Here is a 22,724-nt window from a genome sequence, read left to right as displayed (position 1 = left end):
ATTTCAAGCATACCAAACAAAAACACAACCCGATTTGTCATTTGTGCAAATTCCTTTTTACAACCCATAATTATGTTTCATTGTGGCATCTATTGGCCAAAGCAATTACAAAGGAGTAAAGGATGACATGCCAGAGGAGGTTGAGGGTGGATGGATGGATTGGAAAAACACTGAACTGCATGCTTATTGTTGTAACATTGACAAAGGTCCTTTATTTCAGGCCTCTCATGCAAAAGAAATGTTAGTCTCAAAGAGACTTTCCAAATAAATGAAGCTTCACTAACTAACTATACAAAACCAAAGTTGTTGTTGTCCCTTAATCAATAGTGAATGGAAAATCCTGCGTACATCCATTTAAAGCCATCACAACACACAACACACACAATAATGGAGGAAGTCACATAAAAGTTGCCTATAGGCAAAACTGTAAACATGCCTTAAAGCTTCATGGGAGTTAAACTAAAGGATCATTTTCACACTCAGGCTGATGTGACAGTTAGCTATGAAACATAGCTGGTATCTAGTAACTTACAGCATCAACGTTTTGGGGAGGTTGTATGATTCTCTTTGTTTCTGAGAAATGGGACACAGTCGAGCTGGAAAAAATGGCTATATAGTCCAAGATACTGTTCCTTTGTCTGGAATTTCATTTTTCTATCATAGAGCAGATGTAGGGTTTGGCTCAACAACAGTCTTGGCTGTCTTTACCTTGAGAGAGACCAGTTCATATGCACAAATCATGACAAGCCTGTCTGAGATCACAGCAAAAGAAAATGTGAGTTACTCTGTGGTTATTAGAGGGATTTTCCATTTAAGAGAACTATGGATGGCACTGTGCTGAGTCAACACCCATTTCTGTTTACACGTGCAAGAGGAGAGTCATCATACAACTTTTAATGACTAACTGCTTTTTTCTCAACTTATAAAAACTACAGGGACATGAAAAATTTGGAATCCCCTGAACTGCTGACTTGGAAAACACTTGAGCTGTTCATGCTGAAGCACATTTGCGGAACAGCTTTATAGAGCTAATAAACTGGCAATATTTGAAATAAGTGGTTTTACAGGCTGTATTACTGTGAATGTGGAAAATAATATTGATTACAAAAAAGCAACATGTGTCACCAGGCAACTTTCCTTGTGCAAAAAAAGTTACATTAAATTAGACATAAGGAGGTTTCTGTGCTGCTCTTTCAGATATGTCCCCATGCAACAGCTGATTGACATGAATGATGGTGAGTAAATCTGATGTTTCTATTTCATCTGTGTGCAGCTGCTGAATAAATGTTGAGTGTTCAAATAAGCACAAAATTAGAGCAAATCAGCTGTTAATTCATTCTCCTTTGAAGATGTCGATGGGGAGTGTGCGTCAGCGAGTGCGAGGAGCACACAGCCAGTATTTACACCTCTGAATAGAGTTTAGTGAGAAACGAATGGGAGACACGCCTTTCCTCAACCTCAGGCCAACATTAGCATGTTTAACTTTAAACTGAATGCACACAGACACTAGCAGTAGACACAGTACACTCTGTATTAGTACTGAAAGCAGCACTGCAAACGCATGCTCACACCTGATGATTTCTTTTTCCTTTTTATCAGCAACTCTGCAAACACATTTTACTTTCTTTTGCATTATTAAACAGATTTGTAGGTTGTTTTTTTTTATAATTCATTAAATCTCTTTTACATATACTGCAACTCATTTCTTTATCACATTACCGTAAATCCAATATTTCAACATGAAGACAACTTTTAAAGTGGGGAAAATGTCTTTATTCTGTAAGTACATATTTGAGCATGCTTCAGCTATCACACTTGAGAATACAACTGAAAGACTAACATCATGGTAAACCTGGCTCAGAAACTTTCCAGACTCAATCAATCAAACACAATTAATTTTCCAACCATAGATAAACTCTATTTTATTTCTGTGGTCATGGAAAATACTCGTCTTTGATTGGCTGGCAGATGTCATTCCCTCTACACTTCCAGGGTTATAAACACAATTCACAGTCAAATGTGGAACCACCATTGTAATTCAGGACACAATGAATGTAAATTGTAAGGAAGCATACTGCAGCAACAGTACTCTCCCTGCTGGTGAACCAGGCTCATACCAGGGTTCACAAACTGAATGACATTGAGAACACCAGTTTTTGCCAGCAGTAAATGTCCGTGTCTGTCCAGGTTATAAAAGTAGAAAATATGTTCCTCACTTCCCTCTTTATAACTTCTCATACTCAGTAAAGAGAATTAGTGTAAAATAATGACAGCAGACACAGCAGACAGTGAGCTAGTATGTAAATAGTCTAAAACTTACAATACCATGAAATGTATTGAACAGGTTCACTGAAAATCTTGAAGTTGAAACAGGTCAATTAATCAAAATGCAAGTATGTCCAGCATATGCAGAGTATGAAACTCTGTCACCACCATCACAGGCTGTGAACGCTACTGTAGCAACAGAAATGCCATAGGCAGGTCTGAAGTAATCTAAAACTACATCTGTAAACTAGAAGTGGAAGACGGGTGAGTCAGGCAATCTGTAAATCCAACTTCTGCCAAAGTTCCATTAACCAGTGGTGGTGATGAGTGGAGTGATGAATCAGTAGAAGTTCCTCTGGGTCAGTTCACATGTATTAATGTTACCTTTATAGTTAATGTACAGTAGTTGTGTATTGTGTGAAACGTCAACCTTCATTCAGCCCTATTTGACCAAGGACTGCACAAACACTCCACTCATCTGATGCTGGCCAGAAGCAGCAGGTATCTTTTTTTTTCAGCTTTGATTTACAGGGCTGTTTGTATGACCTCACCAACTGGCAGGAAAGCACCAAATCTCTCTCTCTCACTCTCTTTCCCTTCCTTCCCCTCTCCCTCTTCACAGCATCTAAATGTGCAGTAGAGTTTGAATAGAGCTTCTTTCTGCTCTCCTACGCAGACAGGAGCAAGAGGCCCCTGGAGTCACTGGCACTGGGAGCACTGCAGCATCAACGGTACGTTTACAACTCACCATCGGAGACCCTGACAAGGAATATTGAGAAGGTTTTAGGGGATAATTTCACACTTCCTCTGCTTGGGGGACAGGTATTGATTCAGATACTCAGATGTCAAATCAAAGGTAATGTTTAGAAGTTTTTTGTCAGTGGTTCTGTTTTCTCAACAACTAAATCTAAATCACATGTGACAAAGGAGTTAGGACTAAAAAATTTTTTTTATTTTAAGTGTTAACTTAAGTCAACCTAGAAGTGGAAGACGAGTGAGTCAGGCAATCTATAAATCCAACTTCTGCCAAAGTTCCATTAACCAGTGGTGGTGATGAGTGGAGTGATGAATAAAGAGTTTGGTGCTCTTTATATGATATATATATAATTATATATAACTAATTTATATACATCTTAGGATGGATGAGATTCATTTGCTGGGATGTGCTGGTTGCTTCTGTGTGTTCACTGAGATTCTCTTTACAACTAACTGATGACTGATGTGTGTTTGTTGGTTTAAGTTCACTCCACATAAATAGGCTACTTTGTTGAGAAAATCATATTAATAATACTTATATATTAGTTGATAATAACTTAAAAGTTTGCATTCTGTATGGCTTCACATTACAGTATTATTACTTAGTGTTCTGTAGTCCTGGATGATTAACCTCTTAGTGTCTTTATGGCACTGTGTCATAAAGTTGCCTGTTTTCTAAATGAGTTGATCACTTATCATATTCAGTGGTCACTTTGACCAGTGCTCTAAAGGTTTATGGCTCGTGATATCTTAAAGCAAAGCCAAGTTTCCTTGCAACCCCTCGACAATGGTTATATGTGTCTACCAAGTTTAAACAATTCAGATCAAATTGGGATTTGTACTCTTTGTTTTTCTTTCACATTACTTTTAAAAGTGTGAAAATATACAACTATTCAGTAATTTCACAAGCAAAGATTAGAGGAAAGTATGAAAACATAATTCAGTAGGCTGTAGCAGAATTCTTTTTTTTTTTACTTTCTTGTAATCTTGTAATTGTCTTGTGAACCCTTAAATTTGTCTCGCCATCTGTATTGGGGGTTTGACACTGTTGTACCTCAGGCACCATGTGGAATAAGATACCAAATGTGCTACAGTCCTACCTGTCAGTGACTCTATGACTGCAATCACATTTATGACAATTTTTTACATATCAAACACTGCTGTCTTGCTGTTGATTGGTAGAAATGACTCAATATACTGTCACAAAAGGTGTGAAATGTATTGTTTCCGCACTGGAGAATTTAAATTATTGTATTAATAATGTTAATAATAAGGTTACAGAACCTTTTAAAAACAAATGTAAAGATTCCTTCACAATATAAACCAATAGCCAGAATAAATAGGATTCAGCAGTTCAGATATAAACAAGATAAAACCATCTGAAAAATTACAACAAATAATAACTGCAGTCAAGAAAAGGCCATGTGATAAAAATGAATCTTAAGAATAAATTTAAAGGAGATAGTAAGTTTGCCTGCCTAAGATCTTTGATCAAACAGCTTTACTTATGATATCTATGAAGGAAATTACTGTCGTAGAGTGACATCCTGTTACTATGGTTACATCAGGCTGCAGTAGCACATGCTGTGAATTGTAATTCTCAGGTGTTGAAATGAGAAAACAAATAACAAAGGGTTCAGTTAGAGCAACTACTTTTACACTTCGTATTACTTAGAATAAACTACATTTGCAGAGGGAAATAATTGCAGCCTTCAGCGTGTGTGTGTGTGTGTGTGTGTGTGTGTGTGTGTGTGTGTGTGTGTGTGTGTGTGTGTGTGTGTGTGTGTGTGTGTGTGTGTGTGTGTGTGTGTGTGCTTCTACCAGCGTGTATGTTTGTCAGATTTAACTACTGTGCACATGCTGCTCAGGTATGTCTTTGATCTTAGATTGCTGTGTATGTTCACATGTACTAATGCACCTGTGAATATGAATTTCTGACCTCCACCCATTTCACTGTACAAGAGTCTGTGTGTGTTCTCGAACACAGGCCTTACATTATGTGTATGCGGTGGATGTATGCATTTTCTTTACTGGGGCCATCAGACGTGCGCTCCCACACATCCCCTCGGTGATCTATGACTGTCGGTCTGTGTTTCTGTGTGTATACATATCAATGTCCACTCTGTTCTGCTGCTGAGGGACTCTGGAGAGTTAGGGGAGAGCGGGTGAAGGGGGGAGGTGGCCGGGAGGGGAGGGGGCTGCCCTGGATGCCCGCCTCATGTTTACCTTGGCAGGGGCGCATCCCCCATTGCTGGAACAGACAGAGGCCTTATTGCACTGCACCTCAGCTGGGAGCAGAACATACCAGAGCGGCCTAACAGGGGAGCTGCAGCCACCCCACTGACTGAATGGGCACACTGTGAAGAGAGGGCTGATTGGTCTGACTTGGAATGGCGAGGTTTGCTCACGAATGCCAGGGCCACAGTTTAGATGATGCATTTAAAGTAGGCAGAGAACCTGCTCAATGATGGGGTGGTAAGCAATAAAGAGGGAAGGCAATGGTCGGCTTGGCTTGAAGAAAGAGAGATGTGTTTGCTGGCGTTCTCACAATGTGTTAACACATTTGTGGGAGTGAGCACAGTTTGATTGTTGCCTGGTTACTGCTGCCTTTGTTCATCACTGGAAGAAACACCTTGATTGTTACATGACTTTGTAACTTCATGTAAAGGTGCTTTTAGACAAAAGCACAGCCAGAGAAATGTGGTTATTTCTCTCAATAAATCTTATTTTGAACCCTTATTATAAAAAATAAATAAAAAAATTTTTAAAAAATAACACACACCAAAAGATGTTTTTGCAAGTAGCTGCAGAGTAACTTAACATCAGGCTGAGGAGGCAGTGTTTCCTCTCTGGTTGAAAGTCTTTGGCCCTTCTGACCACACCCAACATCAATGTGGGTGTTCATTAAATGTGCATCTTCAACAACATCCAACAATGATGTCACAAGGTACTGACACACTATGGAATACATTTACACATCAATGCAGCAAGATGACGGGTTCAATCAGGAGAAAACTAGATTTTTAGCTGCTGCTAAGCTGCTCCTTACTGAAGATTAATTTCATACCTTGTGTTTGTGGGCATATGATCTTGTCGGATTATTTTGGGCATTGTTGTAGACACTGTGACTTTCCACAGTCAAAAGGCTCATTGTACTAACTCTCACTTTTATATTTTAAAGTAGAATCTCTCGGGAGGATGTTGGAAATTAATTTGGGAAAAATATGAACGCGGTATTGAGCCAGAGAGGTTAAGCAAAATCCCAGGGGAGTTTAAAAACCCTTCAAAACACAGATATAGCCAAAGAAAAGTCAGGGAAAACTTTGCGCTTCTTAGAATAACCCAGACAAGTTAGAATTTATGAGTTGATCAGAAACCTTAGGGTACCAAAAAATTATAAAATGCCATGTTGCCATGCCAGCTATAAGTCATGGCAAAGAATCTGCGAGGATGGACAAAGTGTAACGGTGTGACTCTTCCAGGGTGGACTCGTCCATCTGTCTACATACACGGTGTGGTATTTTGTGTTTCCTCCCAAACTGGGCCAACATTCACTCCCAGACAGATTTTAGACAGCAGAGCAAATATTAGTCTTACTGTACGTGCTGCTGGATCGGAGGAACTCAGAGAATGCTAGCAGCCCGCGTGCGCGCGCACACACACACACACACACACACACACAGTATTCAGTACACAAGATACACCAAATGTGTTTGCATACATTTGTAATGTACACATACATTTGTAATGTACACATACATTTGAATATACACAATAGCGTTATTTTATGCTGAGTTAACTGAAAGGCCACTGTAGTTCTCTTTTGGACTTTTACCAGACAGCCAATCTCTGGGGATTCATTACAAAATGCTTTGTGACTGTGAGCTGCAGGTTTATTGGTTGTAAATGTGTCTCAGTGGCTGTGTGGAATGAACTGGGAGCGTGCTGCAGCCATACTATGGCGAGCTGTTTTTAACAGGTATTAGCTCGACGGTATGGTAACAAACCCCAAAAACAAGAATGGCAAAAGTGACATCATTTATACAACAAAAAATTACTTGGAAGAATTGAATTACACATATCTGCAATACATATCCAGCCTAGGTAGTAACTGTTAAAGCAGCTTGTTGCCATAGCAGCCTGTCCTGGGAGTTGTGCATGAAGCACAATGAGGGTTCAGTTGGGACTCGCAATGGTTTCGTATGTTTGACCGTGCTGTACGTCACAGCCGTGGAAAGTTGAGAGAAAATAAGCAAAGTGGTAATCAGGGTTTGACAGATGTTAGTTTGTGATACGGAAACTGTTGAAAGGTGGTTGCTGATATTTAATCACATTTAAGGTCAAATTTGACTTTGTGACCATAAAATAAATAGCAGAAGACACAAAGTACAGGTGAGGATAACGGGGAGATATTTGGTCACAAAGTGCAGGACAAATTTTAATTTTGACTTAATGAATGTATTCGATAAAAAGTGGAGGAACACAAAAGTTGGTGCAATTCATCCTGAGCGAACATGAATGTCTGTACCAAGTTTCATGCTAATCCATCCAATAGTTCACAAACAAACAAAAATCACAATGACATTACTTGTGGATGGCACAGACTGCCCTTAGAATATATTTCATTCAATTATTGTTTTGGCAACATTTCAACGGATCTTGTTGAAAACAATCTGACCGCAGACAGTATGCGTTCACTATAAATACAGTAGTCAGGTAGATTAAAGACACATTCTGTTCAAAGGTGGACACAGTAAGAAAATATGACAGTTCTGGCTGGAGGAAAAGCTCCACTTCAACGCTAATTTCTTCATCAGCTTTTAACAAATGGAAAAGCATTTGAAATTAATCATACTTCTTCCACACAGCCTGAACTCATTTAAGCGCTAAACACATTTCCGGTGTCCTGAGACAGAGGGGCTTTCATTCCTCTTTCATTCAGCCAGCATTTTCAAATGACACAAAAGCCTCTTGACGTCCTATTTCCATTTCAGCTAAAGAGGCTGATGCCATAACCAAATGTACTGTATATCCTGGATTACATGGATGGTGAATATTAGTGTACAGGAGTCAGGAAAATACACAGTGGCACACAGCAGCAGAGGAAATTGTTATACATGAAACCTCGTATTCATTCCAACACTTATGTCACTGTTTATTCACACGAATCAGCATTTCTGGTGCAGGGAGGTGAGAAAGTTTGTATTACTTCACACACAGTCTCTGTTTATTCTTTGGTTAAGCTAATTTTATCACACTTGTAATCTGAAAGTGATGTCAGACTTTAAAGGGGAATGTATCACTATTTCAGTGGGTTTAAAATCTGTTTTTTCCTTTATTGATCATTTTGTCAACACGATTATGATTCCACTGTTGGGTATTTTTCAGGTAACGATGACCCCCCTGCTTCTGCTGTGTGTTTCTTTACCCTTCATCTCTGCAACAATATCATTTGAAGACCATGATGGTAAGATGCCGCTGTGTAAAATGTCATTGGCAGCTACTGCATTTAGGTTCTCTCATTTGTAGATGTGTGGAAGTAATGTAAACCTGGATGTTTAATCTATTTGAAGAAAATGAAAATAATGGACATATCAAGCAGTGTATTTCATTTTCTACTATCTAATTAAAAGTTAACATGTATGCTGCTAATATCCCAGGCAAGTCTGCTTTTTCTGTCTCTCTTTAACAACTTACTGAAGTAAATTTACTCTTGTATACAATTTTAAAAGGTATAATTGTCTCCCAAATAAGTGGCAACCAGTACAAGAACAAAGTAATTATAAATAGACTTTTGGGATGGATTAATCCAGTTTCAGAGTTTTTCATTTTTGGTTCATCTAGTAGATGCATTTCACTTTTGTTTGGAAAGTGCTTTATAAGTTCAGGACTTTTATCTATCATCCACTGGAAAATGTTGGTATGTCTTTCCCAAGTATCTGGCCTTGTTTCCCATCCTGAGAAGTTGTTAAGAGACACTATTCATCCATTAAATTTTTTATTCATCAAATTTAGTAAGTTTGATGAGGATGCTTTTCCATCTCTCATTGAACAAAGCTTGATGTATTGATCTTCGGCCTGATTCACTTTGAATGCAACTATTCCAGTTTCCACAGTGCGTTGTGGAGTGCCATGCACCGCCCCCTTAGATGCTTTCAATGTAGCCATTATTTGATGCATAGAATAACAATGTGACTACTTAATCTTTCATTTAACTCTAATACCGTGTTTCCCACTATTACAACTCAACTCAACTCAACTCAGCTTTATTTGCATAGCACCTTTCATACAAGCCTGCAGCCTGCATTAGAGCAACATACACATAAAAAAGCAAAGATCCAACCAAATCAACAGGCATACAAACAGAACAATAGGATTCAAAATAAGGTCAGTTTCATCTGAACGCTGCTTCAATGGAGAGACACCTCACGGAAATATGACCTTTTGTACATAAGAGTTAGCATGGTCAATGTCACAAATTGCTCAAATTTAAATGCTGACCCAGAAATAATGTAGAATTTTATCATTTTTTTCATCATTGAACAGATCAGAGCTTTTTGCTGTTTTAGATTTTTCTAAATGAAACTTTCAGATGATGTCCCAGTTTACATAACTTGATAGATTTTCAATGTGGCCTCAGACTTCTGGAGCCCACTTTACATCCTCACAGTATATTAGATGTTACTCTCATTAATAAATACAAAATAAAAAACACTTACCTTTCTTTACCACAGATGTGGATGGCACATTGCGTGTCAGCATCCCAGTGGAGGTGCCTCTACGTCCTCTGCTGGGTAGCAAGGTAGTGGTGCCATGTTATTTTCAGGACAACACCATCAACGACCCCGGAGCCCCGACCGTCGCCCCGCTCTCCCACCGCATCAAATGGACCTACGTCACCAAGGAGAAAGTCGCCACGATCCTGGTGGCATCAGAGGGGAAAGTTCAAGTGGAGACAGAGTATTTGGACAGAGTCACGATGGTCAACTACCCGCAGGTGCCCACTGATGCCACCATGGAAATAACAGAGCTGAGGTCCAAAGATTCTGGCACCTACCGCTGCGAGGTGATGCATGGCATCGAGGATAACTATGACACTGTGGACATCCATGTTCAAGGTATGCTGCAAAAACCTCAACAGTTTTATTCAGTTTTGTTCACCACAGAAAAAAAGCCATGTTTGCTTGTCTAAACACCAAAGTCACAAGAATTCTCCCAAACTGACCGTTAACAGGATAATCTTTCTCCAGAAACCCGCTGCTAGAACCTAGTTTCTGCTTGGTTTTGGATCGTGTACACGCAAAGTAGCTGTAAAAAGAAAAGTTATCGGAGAAGGTTTCATCAGAGAGCAGAATGATATTTTGACAAGCTTTTTGCATCTCACAGGTATTGTGTTCCACTACCGGGCCATCTCCACCCGCTACACCCTGACGTTTGAGAAGGCCAAGGCAGCCTGTATCCAGAACAGTGCCACCATCGCCACTCCAGCCCAGCTCCAGGCTGCTTATGATGATGGATACCACCAGTGTGATGCTGGATGGCTTTCTGATCAGACTGTCAGGTAGTTTTCACCCACTTATCCATCAAACTTCTAAACTGCTTATTAAGGCTGCAGAGGCTTTGACAATATCCCAGTATATGATGGAAAGAGAGGCAAGGTACAGAGGAAAATCTCACTCACTTATTTTGAGTTTCCAATTAACCTAACCTGAAAGTCTTTGGTCTGTGTGAGTAAACCAGAGCACCCAGAGGCAATTAACAATATGCACTGTAATGCCTGACAAATGACTCAGTCAAATGTCCCTCACCATGGTCCTACATGCAAAAATTTCCTGGAATCTTGTCAATAGTTTCAGGTTGCTCGTTAACTCGAGAAGATTTCAGGGAGTCTATTGGCCAACTGAGATGTAGTCCTGCACATAACCCACTCGTAAAATAGAAAATTCCTGTTTTCAAAGTTTTTCAAAGACGATGCAATATTTGAGTTATTGCTGAACCTTTGACGATGTTAATGGCTGGATTTAGTTTCCTTTGGACAAAGCAGGGCTTGGAGTTTCCCCTTTTTGTCAGTTAGTAATCAGATCAGTAATCGGAATAGTTGCTGCTTTGCTTGGCTGTTGGGACAACCCATTAAACAAATTAAAACCGTTAAATGTACCGTTCCTAGTGTAATAAAGGACAGTAAAAGAATACTGACCTCTTATCTCTCGTGACTGAAATCTCTCTGGTTTCCTCAAGGTACCCCATCCATGAGCCGCGGGAGCGTTGCTTTGGAGACAAGGAAACCTTTCCTGGCGTGAGAACCTATGGCGTTAGAGACGTCAACGAGACTTTTGACGTGTATTGTTTTGCTGACAAGATTTCAGGTAGGCTCATCTAACAATGGCAGCAACGAAACTTACCTGACTCAGGCATAGACACAACTGCATACTTTCACGTCTTTGTGTTATCCTGATCTCTCCGATCCTCTCTCCTCCCAGGCAGAGTCTTCTACTCCACGTCTGTAGAAAAGTTTACCTTCTACGAAGCGGGACAGCAGTGTGCCAAACTCGGAGCCAGGCTCGCTACTACCGGAGAGCTTTACCTCGCCTGGCAGGGTGGCATGGATGTGTGTAACGCTGGCTGGCTAGGGGACAGGAGCGTACGCTATCCCATCAACATTGCCAGGCCTCAGTGTGGAGGTGGCCTCCTGGGAGTGAGAACTGTCTACTTGTTCTCCAACCAGACAGGATACCCTTACCCAGACTCTCGCTACGATGCCATCTGCTTCCAAGGTAGATTCTTGAGGAAAACACTGTTTCAGGTTTTCATTACATTCTGGGAGCTTCTTATTGTAATAAATTAACTGTTTGGTATATTTCAGCATGTATTTCTCTTTTATGATGTGGCTTCTGAACTATCCATGGTCTTTGCTAATTGAAAGTATAAATCTCAATGTCTTGCTGACTGAAAATGTGTCTTTCATACAATCTGGTCTCATCAGTCAGAGAGGATGAAGGTGCCGTACTTGGGAGGACCACCCCTTTCCCAGACATCATCCGCATCACACCTGCACCTGGAGTGTACCCAGGCCTCACCCCTCCACCTGCAGAAGAGGAGATCAAGTTTGGAGGAGTAGAAACTTTCTTCCCACAGCCCATCCCACCCAGTGTGACAGACACATACGCTGGATTCGATCTGACAGCCATGGCTCCAACTGGTAAGTTGGTTATGCACTTGATCCATAATGAAATTATTTCAAACGTATTGGTTTCTCTAAACTGTCAGAAAACATTTTAGAGTAGTAAAATAAAAGGGACACATCAGCAAGAAGACAACAGTATAATAAAGACAACTGGCTCTGCTATTGTAGTGAGTCCTACTTCAAGGACGGACTATTCTGAGGGATGTGGCCTGAATCTAGAAGCTGGAACTTTTGCCTCTTTGCAATTTCCTGCCTTTGGGGACAATAAAGACTAAATAGGATTCTGGTTGTGTCAATAAAATTCAACCTATTGCAAATTGGCATTGCTGAAGCAAAACATTTGTCCCCCTAACTCAAACATTATACTCCATTAACTAAGCAGCATCAACATCCTAAAAATATACTTTTTTTGATCAAAAAGTATCTAAACATAAAATCCTCTCATAAGTGACTGCATATTGTTTGTTGGCTAGAAATCCCACTCTGCCATTGCTGTTTTTGGCTGAACTGACATTACATAACCCCAGGGTAACCAATACATTAATGTGAGTAATTCACTACAATGTACATCTGTAGATGAGGCGTTTAAAATGGAACTGGACTCAGTGAAAATAAAAATAAAAATAAATTATTAATATTATTATTATTATTATTATTATTATTGTTATTATTATTATTATTATTATATAAAATGAAATGGCACTCTTTCTGCCCTCCTTCTCTTGTTCCAGGTGTGGTGTTCCACTACCGACCCGTCACTGGTCGGTACACTCTGAGCTTTTTGGAAGCTCAGCAGGCCTGCCAGAGTATCGGGGCGATCATCGCCAGCTCACAGCAGCTGCAGGCAGCCTTTGAGAAAGGCCTACACCAATGTGATGCCGGCTGGCTGCGCGACCAAACTGTCCGGTGAGTCGCAGGAATGTGCAGGATGGACCAATATGTCAACATCTGCATTACGTTTACCACAGTTTGCACTGAGCTGATTCCCTTTGACATGATTCAGTTTGATTGCAGATTTTAAATAATAGTGTCGTATTTATGTCACACAAAAATGTGGGGTTTTGTTTGAGGCTGATGATGATGAGAGGAATATGTTTTTTTATATTTATGTCCAAACAATACAACAGAATTTAAAATCACTAGAAAACAAATCCCTAATATAGTGTACATACACTCTCTTTCCTGCTCAGGTATCCGATTGTGTCACCCAGAGATAACTGTGCTGGCAATCTGCCACACCTTCCAGGGGTCAGATCCTATGGACTGAGACCAGCCAGTGAACGCTACGATGTGTTTTGTTATGTGGAGCGTCTGAGAGGTGAGGGGATCAAATTACTAGAACTTACACATGAAGGAAACTTAAATATCTACCTGCGTACTTAAGCTCTTCTGAATCTTTGTTCTGTCTGTCAGGTGAGGTCTTCTTCACCAGCGACTATGACAGTTTCTCATATGAGGAGGCTGTGCAGCACTGTCAGACACTCAACACCACCCTGGCCACCACCGGGCAGCTGTATGCTGCCTGGAATCAAGGACTGGACAAATGCCGCCCAGGCTGGCTGATGGACCGCAGCGTCCGCTACCCCATAACAACCCCCCGGTCTCACTGTGGAGGCGGCCAAGTGGGGGTCCACATCATCTATGCCTACCCCAACCAGACAGGATTCCCTGATGAGCACTCGCGCTACGACGCCTACTGTTTTAAAGGTAGGACTGGGCTTGGAGTGGTTACAGTTAAGAAAAAAGAGATATAGAGAAGACTTGCATAACCATGCCATAGTATAATGAAGTGTACTTGTACCTCTGGGGGTACTTCTGCAGTTACCAAGGGGTACATGGGAAGACTGTAGAGTAGCTCCACTAGTTTGAATAGAATAAGTATTTTTGTTAATCAAACATGGGTCGGCTGCAACACCTGAATACTGTCACTATTTCCCCAAAATGGAGTCTGTTACTGCGTTGTGTTTTTTTCAGCTGAAGTTCCTGCTGTTCATGTTGAAAATAAAATCAGTTTACATCCGACCATTGTGACTGAGGTTGTTATCAACAAGACAACAATCACAACTGATCATTTTGCTCCCACTGGTAAGACAGAGATCAGATCTCTTAAATAATTGTTGTTACCTTGGCTTACAAAGTTTGTTAATTATTATTGTCATTAAGAATTAGATGCTTCATGGTATATACATGGCAGTCTCTCAAGCTGGTCATCTATGCACAGCAAACTTGTAAATACTGACAATATTACCGTGTTGTTTTGTTTTTAGATAAAGTTCCTCTGAGCTACAATGAAACTGAAACCATCGTAAATATTACTGAAACAGAGTTCATCAACAAGACAACCATCACGACTCAACAAGTTGCTCCTCCTGGTAAGACAGCTGGAAAAGATCTATTATTCATTAGCTCTATTATTATGCCTATTATTCTCCCTGTAAATGGATTACAATAATCAAAATGGCCATTTATCAAAGTTACCATAGCTATACGTTATATCAATAGAACTTTCTGATAACACAGTTTGAAATGGATATGGGTTAATATCTAAATAACTCAAAATGCTTTACAAATCAGTTATAACATATTGAAAAAAGCTTTTGGGTTGTGAAAAATCATTTTGACTGGTTGGAGTATTTGCAAATCTATTGGACCAAAATTTATTTTATCAATATCTTTTTTGCACTTAATGAAATAAAACTATGATTTATTAACATTTATACCTGCTGACATGATTACTTATTAAAAAGTAATTAACGAATTACAAAAAATTTTATCTTTAGCTTCTGGCAAACCAAACTCAATTGGCTTACAACTGATCTAAAAAGTATTATCAAATCATTTGGTTGCTATAATTAAAGCCAATAGTCTTATACCCTTCATAAAGGTGGTGGCACTAATTGCAGTCTTAATAAACTCAATATTTAATTTTTCTTATGAAAATATAACTAATGTCTAATGTACTCTTGGCTGCATTCTTAATATTTCCTGTAGTGAGACCCATTTTACCTCCAGTCCCAGTTGACGTGTCAGGCTCTGGTTCAGCCGACCATTCAGCCATCAGGGAGCTCTCTGGAGAGTCTGGCACCTCCAGCACCAGTGGCGATGCGTCCGGGTCAGGACAAGTCACCTTCAGCGGACACAGTGGAATCTTCTCTGGAGACCTGTTAGCCTCTGGAAGTCCCCAGGAGGCAGAGGGGGGGAGTGCTGTCCTCTTCACATCTGGACAACTGGGTAGTGCATCTGGATCTGGATCTGGATCTGGATCTGGATTTGGATCTGGATCTGGATCTAGATTTGGATCTGGATCTGGGGAGGGCTTTGACAGACAACACTCTGGCTTCGATAAATCGGGATCAGGTTTTACTAGTGGAAGTGGGGACATGAGTGGTAGTGAAGGAGAGTCGATGATCATCATGGTGGATGGAAAGTGGGTGGAGGTGTCGAAAACTCACCAAAAGCTCATCGAGCAGGAGCTCGGCTTGGGCGGAATCGATACCAGTGGGGGCTTCATGGAATCAAGTGTGTCTGGATCAGGACACATGTCTGGATCAGGACTCATGTCTGGATCAGGACTCATGTCTGGATCAGGACGCATGTCTGGATCAGGTTCTGGTGGGTTTTCGGGCATTTCTTTTGTCGACCACAGTGCCATTGACCTAACAGTCCAGCCGTCTGGAGAGCAAGAGGTGTCCGGATATCGTCCCTTCGGATCAGGGTTCCATAGTGGCTTTCCAAGTGGCTTTCCTTCTGGTCTTTCGAGCAGTTCCTCTGCCTCTGGAGACTCTTTCCAGCATCGTGGTGACGTCATCTACATAACAGATGAAGAGATGATGGAAGTGACCGTACCGCCACTGTTACGCCATCCTGAGCAGAACAGGGGTGTGGTGGAGGTAAGCGGAGAAGGAAGTGGGTCAGGGATTCCCCATGAATTCAGTGGCACATTGGAGGAAAGCTTGCATCTCTCAGGAAGTGGTGCCCCTCATGAAAGGCCAACTACTGAGGGGCTTTCGATTACAATGCCGCCTGATTCAACGATGACTTACGCAGACTACGTCGCCAGTCGTGGCCAATCAGGACTTGGGGAGGCGGGTCAGGAGGGCAACACAGGACCAACAGTTTATGTAGTGACTCCAGACGCAGCCTACACCAGCCCAACCACAGCACCATCAGTGTCATTAGCAACTCCTGCTGTTGTGGAGCAGCCTGACATAGTGGAAGGTATGTGGTTTTTGGTACTTACTTCGCTGTAGTCATCCTCATATTACACTGTGTTGGATTCTGTATTGCAAAATAGGCAGCCTTGTTCAAATGGTCAAGATTTTGGGAAATACATTTGTCGACCAAAGAAATGTTGAAAAGCTGTAACTGCATTTTCCGTCATGATGTTCTGTCTTTTGTCTTTGTCAGCTTCTGTGGACCCCTGTGATCCAAACCCTTGCGGTTCAGGATCCTGTTCTGTGCAGGGAGAGCTCGCTGTGTGTCAGTGTCCTAATGGCTTCACTGGTGAAGACTGCTCAACACGTAAGTCGTCAAACAGCACACATAATATTTCTCATGCCATATAGCTGAGAAAGTAGAAGAAACTGGATACCAATATTGAAAATCAATCTTTTATTTACTTTTACGATTTGTGTCCAAATGTTCGTAGCTGTGCAGGGCTGTGCCGAAGGCTGGTTGGAGTTCATGGGCAACTGTTACCTCCATTTTGCGGAGAGAGATACCTGGTCTCAGGCAGAGCAACGCTGTCAGGAGCTCAACGCCCACCTGGTCAGCATCAGCTCCCAGGAAGAGCAGCAGTTTGTCAACTGTGAGTAGCTGTTTGAGTGCAAAGAAAGATCATGTTTGTGGGTGGAAAGCTGGTGAGGCATCCTGGCTTTGCCTACACACTGGGCTTTTTGCTTCGGGCGACAGTGGTAAAGTCCCATATCCCAACATGAAATTAAAACAATTTACTCAAATGTGATAGGTAACAGATCTGAGGGGTGCAAGTATAATTTATGAGGACATACAGTATTGCGTTTGTTTTAAGGTCAAATCTCTTACTAATTGTTTTTCAGCCAACGGTCAGGACTACCAGTGGATCGGACTTAATGACAAAGATGTGCAGAATGAGTTCCGCTGGACAGACAGCAGTCCTCTGGTGAGTTTGGTCAAAGATTGCTAAATGTTCAGTTGTTAACTCAGGGAGTCGTAGCAACTACATCACTGTCAAAGCTAATGTTTCTGATCTATTGCTTTTCGCTCATTGAAATACTGGTTTTATAATGCCCTTCTCAGACCTTTGAGAACTGGAGGCCCAACCAGCCAGATAACTACTTCAACTCTGGGGAGGATTGCGTGGTGATGATTTGGCATGAGGGCGGACAGTGGAATGATGTGCCCTGCAACTACCACCTTCCCTTTACCTGCAAGACTGGACCTGGTGAGTTTAGTGGGTTCGATGTGGAACAAACACTGGTAGTACGACAAAGTTTGGCTTAATTATTTGGAACCACTAACCTGCCCAGTGTAGCTCAATTGGTAATCACATTTAAATAGTTTGTCATCTTATGGGTCCAATGATTGAGGCGTAGGCCAAAAAGATGCAAGCATGTATTGTATTATGGTTCTTGAATTAGCCTCAAGTAATTTCACATTACAAACACAAACCATGATAAAAACAAAAATCTTGAATGGGGTCATGAAATAAGCATGAACCAGCAACTTTGGACTGTTCAAAGATCAGGACTGTTACTTGTCATTGTCTGTTCATTAACAGTTTGCTTTAAATTGACCTCTGCCCTCTCTGTTAGACATGTGCGGAGCTCCCCCTGAGGTGGAGAACGGCCGGCTGATGGGCAGCAGCAGAGTGCGCTACCCCATCAACTCTATAGTCCGTTACCAGTGTGACACGGGCTACACACAGCGCCATCTGCCTGTCATACGCTGTATGGCAAATGGGCAGTGGCAAGAGCCACAAGTGGAATGTATAAAGGGTAGGTAAATATGGATTTACAGTCCATATTGTAAAAATGTTTCTGTCTTGTACACTTAATGCCTTGAATGCAGAGTTGAAAGTAGAAAGAAGCAAAGCTCATGCGGCAAAGGTCCCAAGTTGGACGAGTTTAGAGCACAGACCAAGCAGTTCAGTTTGGACACTTTAAACCTCTTGGATACCTGGGAGCCACTAGTGCTTGTTTTGAATCCATTCATGAACAAAGACGAGAAAACCCAGACTAATGCAGAAGATTTAAACCTTGAAACAAATGGGGCATAAATTGTAAAGTGTGTGAAACTCAGTATCGGTGAGACAGATGTAATATTTAGTTTACAGAAAATGCCCCTCTTGTAGCGCTAATATTTCAACATTACACGGATGGAGAGCCCATGGCAGCTTCTGAAATTGATTTTTTTTTTTAGCCACACCACTCCCTGCGGGGTAATTTATAAGTCTTTTGGCAACTAATGTTTACCTGATATCATCAGTATGCATACCTTTTCTCCCCGCAGACGGCGCCAACAGTAACAGGCTACACAAAAGGTCCCTGAGGAGAAGAAGTAAAGGTGACAGCAGCCAACAGGAACAAAATAAGCTGCACTGAGCAGGACTGAAAGGACATACAACACAGAGCCACAAAGGACCCCTCTTGTAAAGAAGCATGGACACCAATGCAAATACCCGACCAAAAAGATAGCAATCCCTACCATGTATATACACACAATAAAGCACATTTAGACAGTGATAGCAGTAATTGACAGGTAATTTTGGATCTTTGAGTGTCACCCTGCACCTTCTGAAGGCAGTTTTGTCTTTATATTTTTAGCATTTAATTTATAGCTGTAAACCAGTATTTGAAATTATCTTAATGCACACAATGATATTTTCTGCAATCAGTTGCCAGCACTGCACACATGATATGGTAGATAAATTTGTCAAACAGTATAAGAGGCTGAAGAGTAACACACAAAGTCCAAAACAGTCCGGTGAAAGCATTCGAGTCTACGAAGTCAGACACATTGTTACTGTAGATTTTTGCTATATTTTTAGGGTATTTTTCTAGATCTGTGTTTTTTAGCTTTTTTTTTTTTTTTTTTTTTTTTTTCCATTTGGTCTTAAACTCCAAGGACATCATCTGTGTGCCTCAGACCAGAGAGACAAACGGTTTCTTACATTCTTGGTCAACGCAGTGATGATCAAAGTTTTCGGTTGTGACAGCGATACAGGATACAACATGGTTGTTTCATCTGGATTGACCAATGGGCTTTTGAAAATATTGCATTTTCTCAAATCTGAGTAAAAGCAGGGTGAAAACACACATTGCTACAGAAAAAAGTATGTTCTATAAATCATCTTTAAAGCCCTCAAAATGAGCTACACACAACCTCAACTTTGACATCCACTGTGCTCCAACAACAACACAGTGTCTCGTATATTTTGAAATGATTGTGCTGTTCCATTTGATGATGAATAGGAATCCAAGTTTAAGTGCAAACAAACCTGGGTTGAAATTGTCAGCACTCATGCACTTTTGAGGTCTTCGGTCATTTCTGTGCTAATCATTTGAGTCCAGTGCACCTTAAACTGAACAAAAAAGATCCACATCTGTAGCTGACAGAATCCAGTAACTGGATCTGTCTTCCTGCCTGGAGGTGCCACCAGGACGGAGCACAACTCCTCCTCACTGGGTCACATGGTGCAAAAGATGCACACCCAGTTTTGCAGGCTGGCGTTTTTATTTGTCACTTCTCAAGAGTGATCCATTGCCTCTGTCAACACACTCTGATGTGAGAGTCATTGATTTTCAAGATTCAGTGTTTGCTGTGTGACGAGTTTCTCACTGTAAATATTCTCACTACATTTCTCTGAACAGCAGGATCTGTCAATAACTTACACAGAGCAGATGATTTAGTTGTTTGATTTATTCATCATCAACCTGTTTTTTTATTTGTTAGTTTAATTTACTGGAAAAATGTTACTCATGAAATACCAGCGGTACAGAAGAAGACACAAATTGCCTTTTTTTTTTTCTTTTTTTTTTTTTTTTATTAAAGCCACAGACATCTTTATGGAGGTTTCTGGCTGTGTGTCATGTAACAGGGTCTTATTGAAAGAAATGTGCTTCTTAAAAACCTGAGAAATTAGAAGCTGTGAAAGCAGTAGAAATTATAAAAAGGATGTGGAGACGGATGAAGGTGATAAGGAGGTTGTAAAACGTTGACCATGATCTTTTAAGGTCAAGATTTGCTTCAATTCGGAGTAGACAGATACTTTGGTCCACATCTGACTTCTCACAGAACAACTCACAAACACTGAAACATCTCACTCTCTCATGGACACAAACTCACTTGTTCAAATTAATCAGTTTTATCTAGATGCTCCTGGTGTGTGCTGGAGCTTGTACAGAATATATCAAAGTTCAGCATGAAGGCAACATTTAAGTGATTATGTAGAGCTAGAGATAAGTGTGGGTCTGTGTCAGTGTTTGTGATTTAATGGTTCTTCCACAAACTGAAATATCTTTTAACAAATAAACCAAAATATGAGTCATGTTGCACACAGACACTACTTCTGTTGTGACTTTGTTCAGATCCCGAATCCTGATGTGAAACTACAGTATGCTGTACTGTGCTGTACCAAATAAAACTTGGAATCATCCGTCTCTGTCACATTATTGTCCAAATCTTCCACCTCAGAATCATGGCATTATATATTGAACAGCTGTGAAGGGCATTGAACTGTATGTTCCCTAACGTAGGAAATATCACATACTGAGAATTTCTGTCATTTTCTGGAAACATCTTTCCCTGGAGCCGTTAACTTTGAGGTGAACTCTCCAGAGTTACAAACATGGCATTTAGTTTGTTTTTACCTTCCTGTGGAGCCCAACGGTGAAAAAACACACAGTAAATAGCTCCTTCATCGGCCTCTACAGCAACTACCTTCATCACTGCAGTCACCATAAACAGATTGCTCTGTGTACGTGTTTGCGTGTGCGTCTGTGTGTGTGGCAGGGAGTGCAGCTATGTGTGTGTATTAGGTTGTGTGTGGTTGCTTTTTATATGCATCTACATGGCACGTTTGTCTTTTCAGTCACACTGTACACATGTGTGCAATAATCTGAGTTGTAGCCTGTGTGGCATGTAATCTGAGTGTGTGTGTGTGTGTGTGTGTGTGTGTGTGTGTGTGTGTGTGTGTGTGTGTGTGTGTGTGTGTGTGTGTGTGTGTGTGTGTGTGTGTGTGTGTAAATAGGACGTGTTTATAAAACCTGCTGGCCATATAATCACTAGGGCTTCTGTTCCCACTCGGCTGCAGCAGGGTGGAGCGACGTGTTTGAGTCCACTCATCTAAAAGTGCATCGTGCCCAGACTGAGCGGCGCGCTAGCTTTACATACAGTGGCTGTTTTGTAGGGGTCAGTAACCCATCTCACCTCTCTACCATGGTATTCCTGTTTAAGCAGTGGGTGAAACTGTACCGCCAACTTGTGAGCACACCTTCCAGTGGTGGTTCATAATCAACAAGAAACAAGAAATTCACAGAACAAATCAGAGACAGGGTTCCAGGGGGGAAAATCCTGCTATTAAAGGTCATCTGAAAAAGTTTCTCAATATGTTATTTAAATAAGAGCCATTGATTAAAGCCTCCACTCAAAAATGTGTTTTGGTCATTGTTACTCCTCATTGTGCAGAATCGTGTATGTGCAGAGTTTCACAGTGGAGTATTGTCTTTCTCTTGCTGAAAGTGTGAAGTGTGTCAGTGCTCACCTGAAATCATGTGAGCAGAATTTGAGACATCACAAGTAGTCTGATCAACCAATCCTGGTCCAACAGGCAACTTACAAAGTGTGATGTGGAAACAAAGAGCCAGTACTACACAGACATCAACAATGGACAAAGGATAGAAAGTTCAAACTCTTATATATAAAAAAATATATATATAACTAAACTACGAGCACGTTAACATCCAGTAGGCTAGTTGTTAACTGTAAACATGCTAATGTTCGCAAATAAATTAAAGCAGAGTGGATGGCACTTGTCCAAAAAGGCTACTATTCAAATTATGTAGAAGTTATGTTCTGCTGCCATGAAAGCTTAACTTTAGAGTCTGTGCTGCTAAAGTTGTTTTTCATATAAGTCTTTTTATAGTGCTACTGGTGTGTTGCAGGCAGCCTCACATGGGCATCAACGTGGCTCCATAAATAAGTAGGAAATTAGCATTGCCAGCATTTATTTAATAGGCCCATTGGGTTGTGACATGCATTAAAGAGCTGAGGAGATTTAGAAAACATGTGCTCCTTGTGGGTGAATATAGGTTGAGAAGCTCCTGGTTGCAGACCGCAGATCGGGGCGGTGCTCAATGTGGGCGGGGTCAAACAAGTGACTCCGCCCACATTGACCCCCTGCCCTTGCACCTTGTTTCCAGTTCAAAATGCTCAACTTTAACCGTTATGTTATGTAACTCTTAACTTAGTTCACACCTATAACGTACCTTTTATTGTTTCTGTTCAGAGCACACAAGTCATTTAGCATGGAGATCAAGCT

General features: G+C 41.0%; 1 protein-coding gene across 1 annotated transcript; it reads left to right on the top strand.

The window, feature by feature from the left end:
• Window positions 1-2,937: 2,937 nt before the first annotated feature.
• Window positions 2,938-20,840, top strand: acanb (aggrecan b). Its single transcript, XM_069162917.1, has 19 exons — window positions 2,938-2,996; window positions 8,410-8,488; window positions 9,756-10,139; window positions 10,408-10,582; window positions 11,260-11,387; window positions 11,502-11,795; window positions 12,005-12,220; window positions 12,937-13,111; window positions 13,396-13,523; window positions 13,619-13,912; window positions 14,180-14,290; window positions 14,473-14,577; window positions 15,197-16,423; window positions 16,613-16,726; window positions 16,854-17,012; window positions 17,263-17,345; window positions 17,483-17,627; window positions 17,998-18,180; window positions 18,695-20,840. Exons 2-19 carry the CDS (start codon window positions 8,416-8,418, stop codon window positions 18,784-18,786), a joined length of 4,086 nt encoding a protein of 1,361 aa, XP_069019018.1. The 5' UTR covers window positions 2,938-2,996; window positions 8,410-8,415; the 3' UTR covers window positions 18,787-20,840.
• Window positions 20,841-22,724: the final 1,884 nt, after the last annotated feature.

The sequence above is a fragment of the Embiotoca jacksoni genome, unplaced genomic scaffold (assembly GCF_022577435.1).
Source record: "Embiotoca jacksoni isolate LCO1_2020_lvr unplaced genomic scaffold, fEmbJac1.0.p SCAF_3, whole genome shotgun sequence".
In the NCBI taxonomy this organism is placed as follows: domain Eukaryota; kingdom Metazoa; phylum Chordata; class Actinopteri; family Embiotocidae; genus Embiotoca; species Embiotoca jacksoni.
Note: the sequence above shows the minus strand (reverse complement) of the source record. Positions and strands in the feature narration are given on the sequence as shown.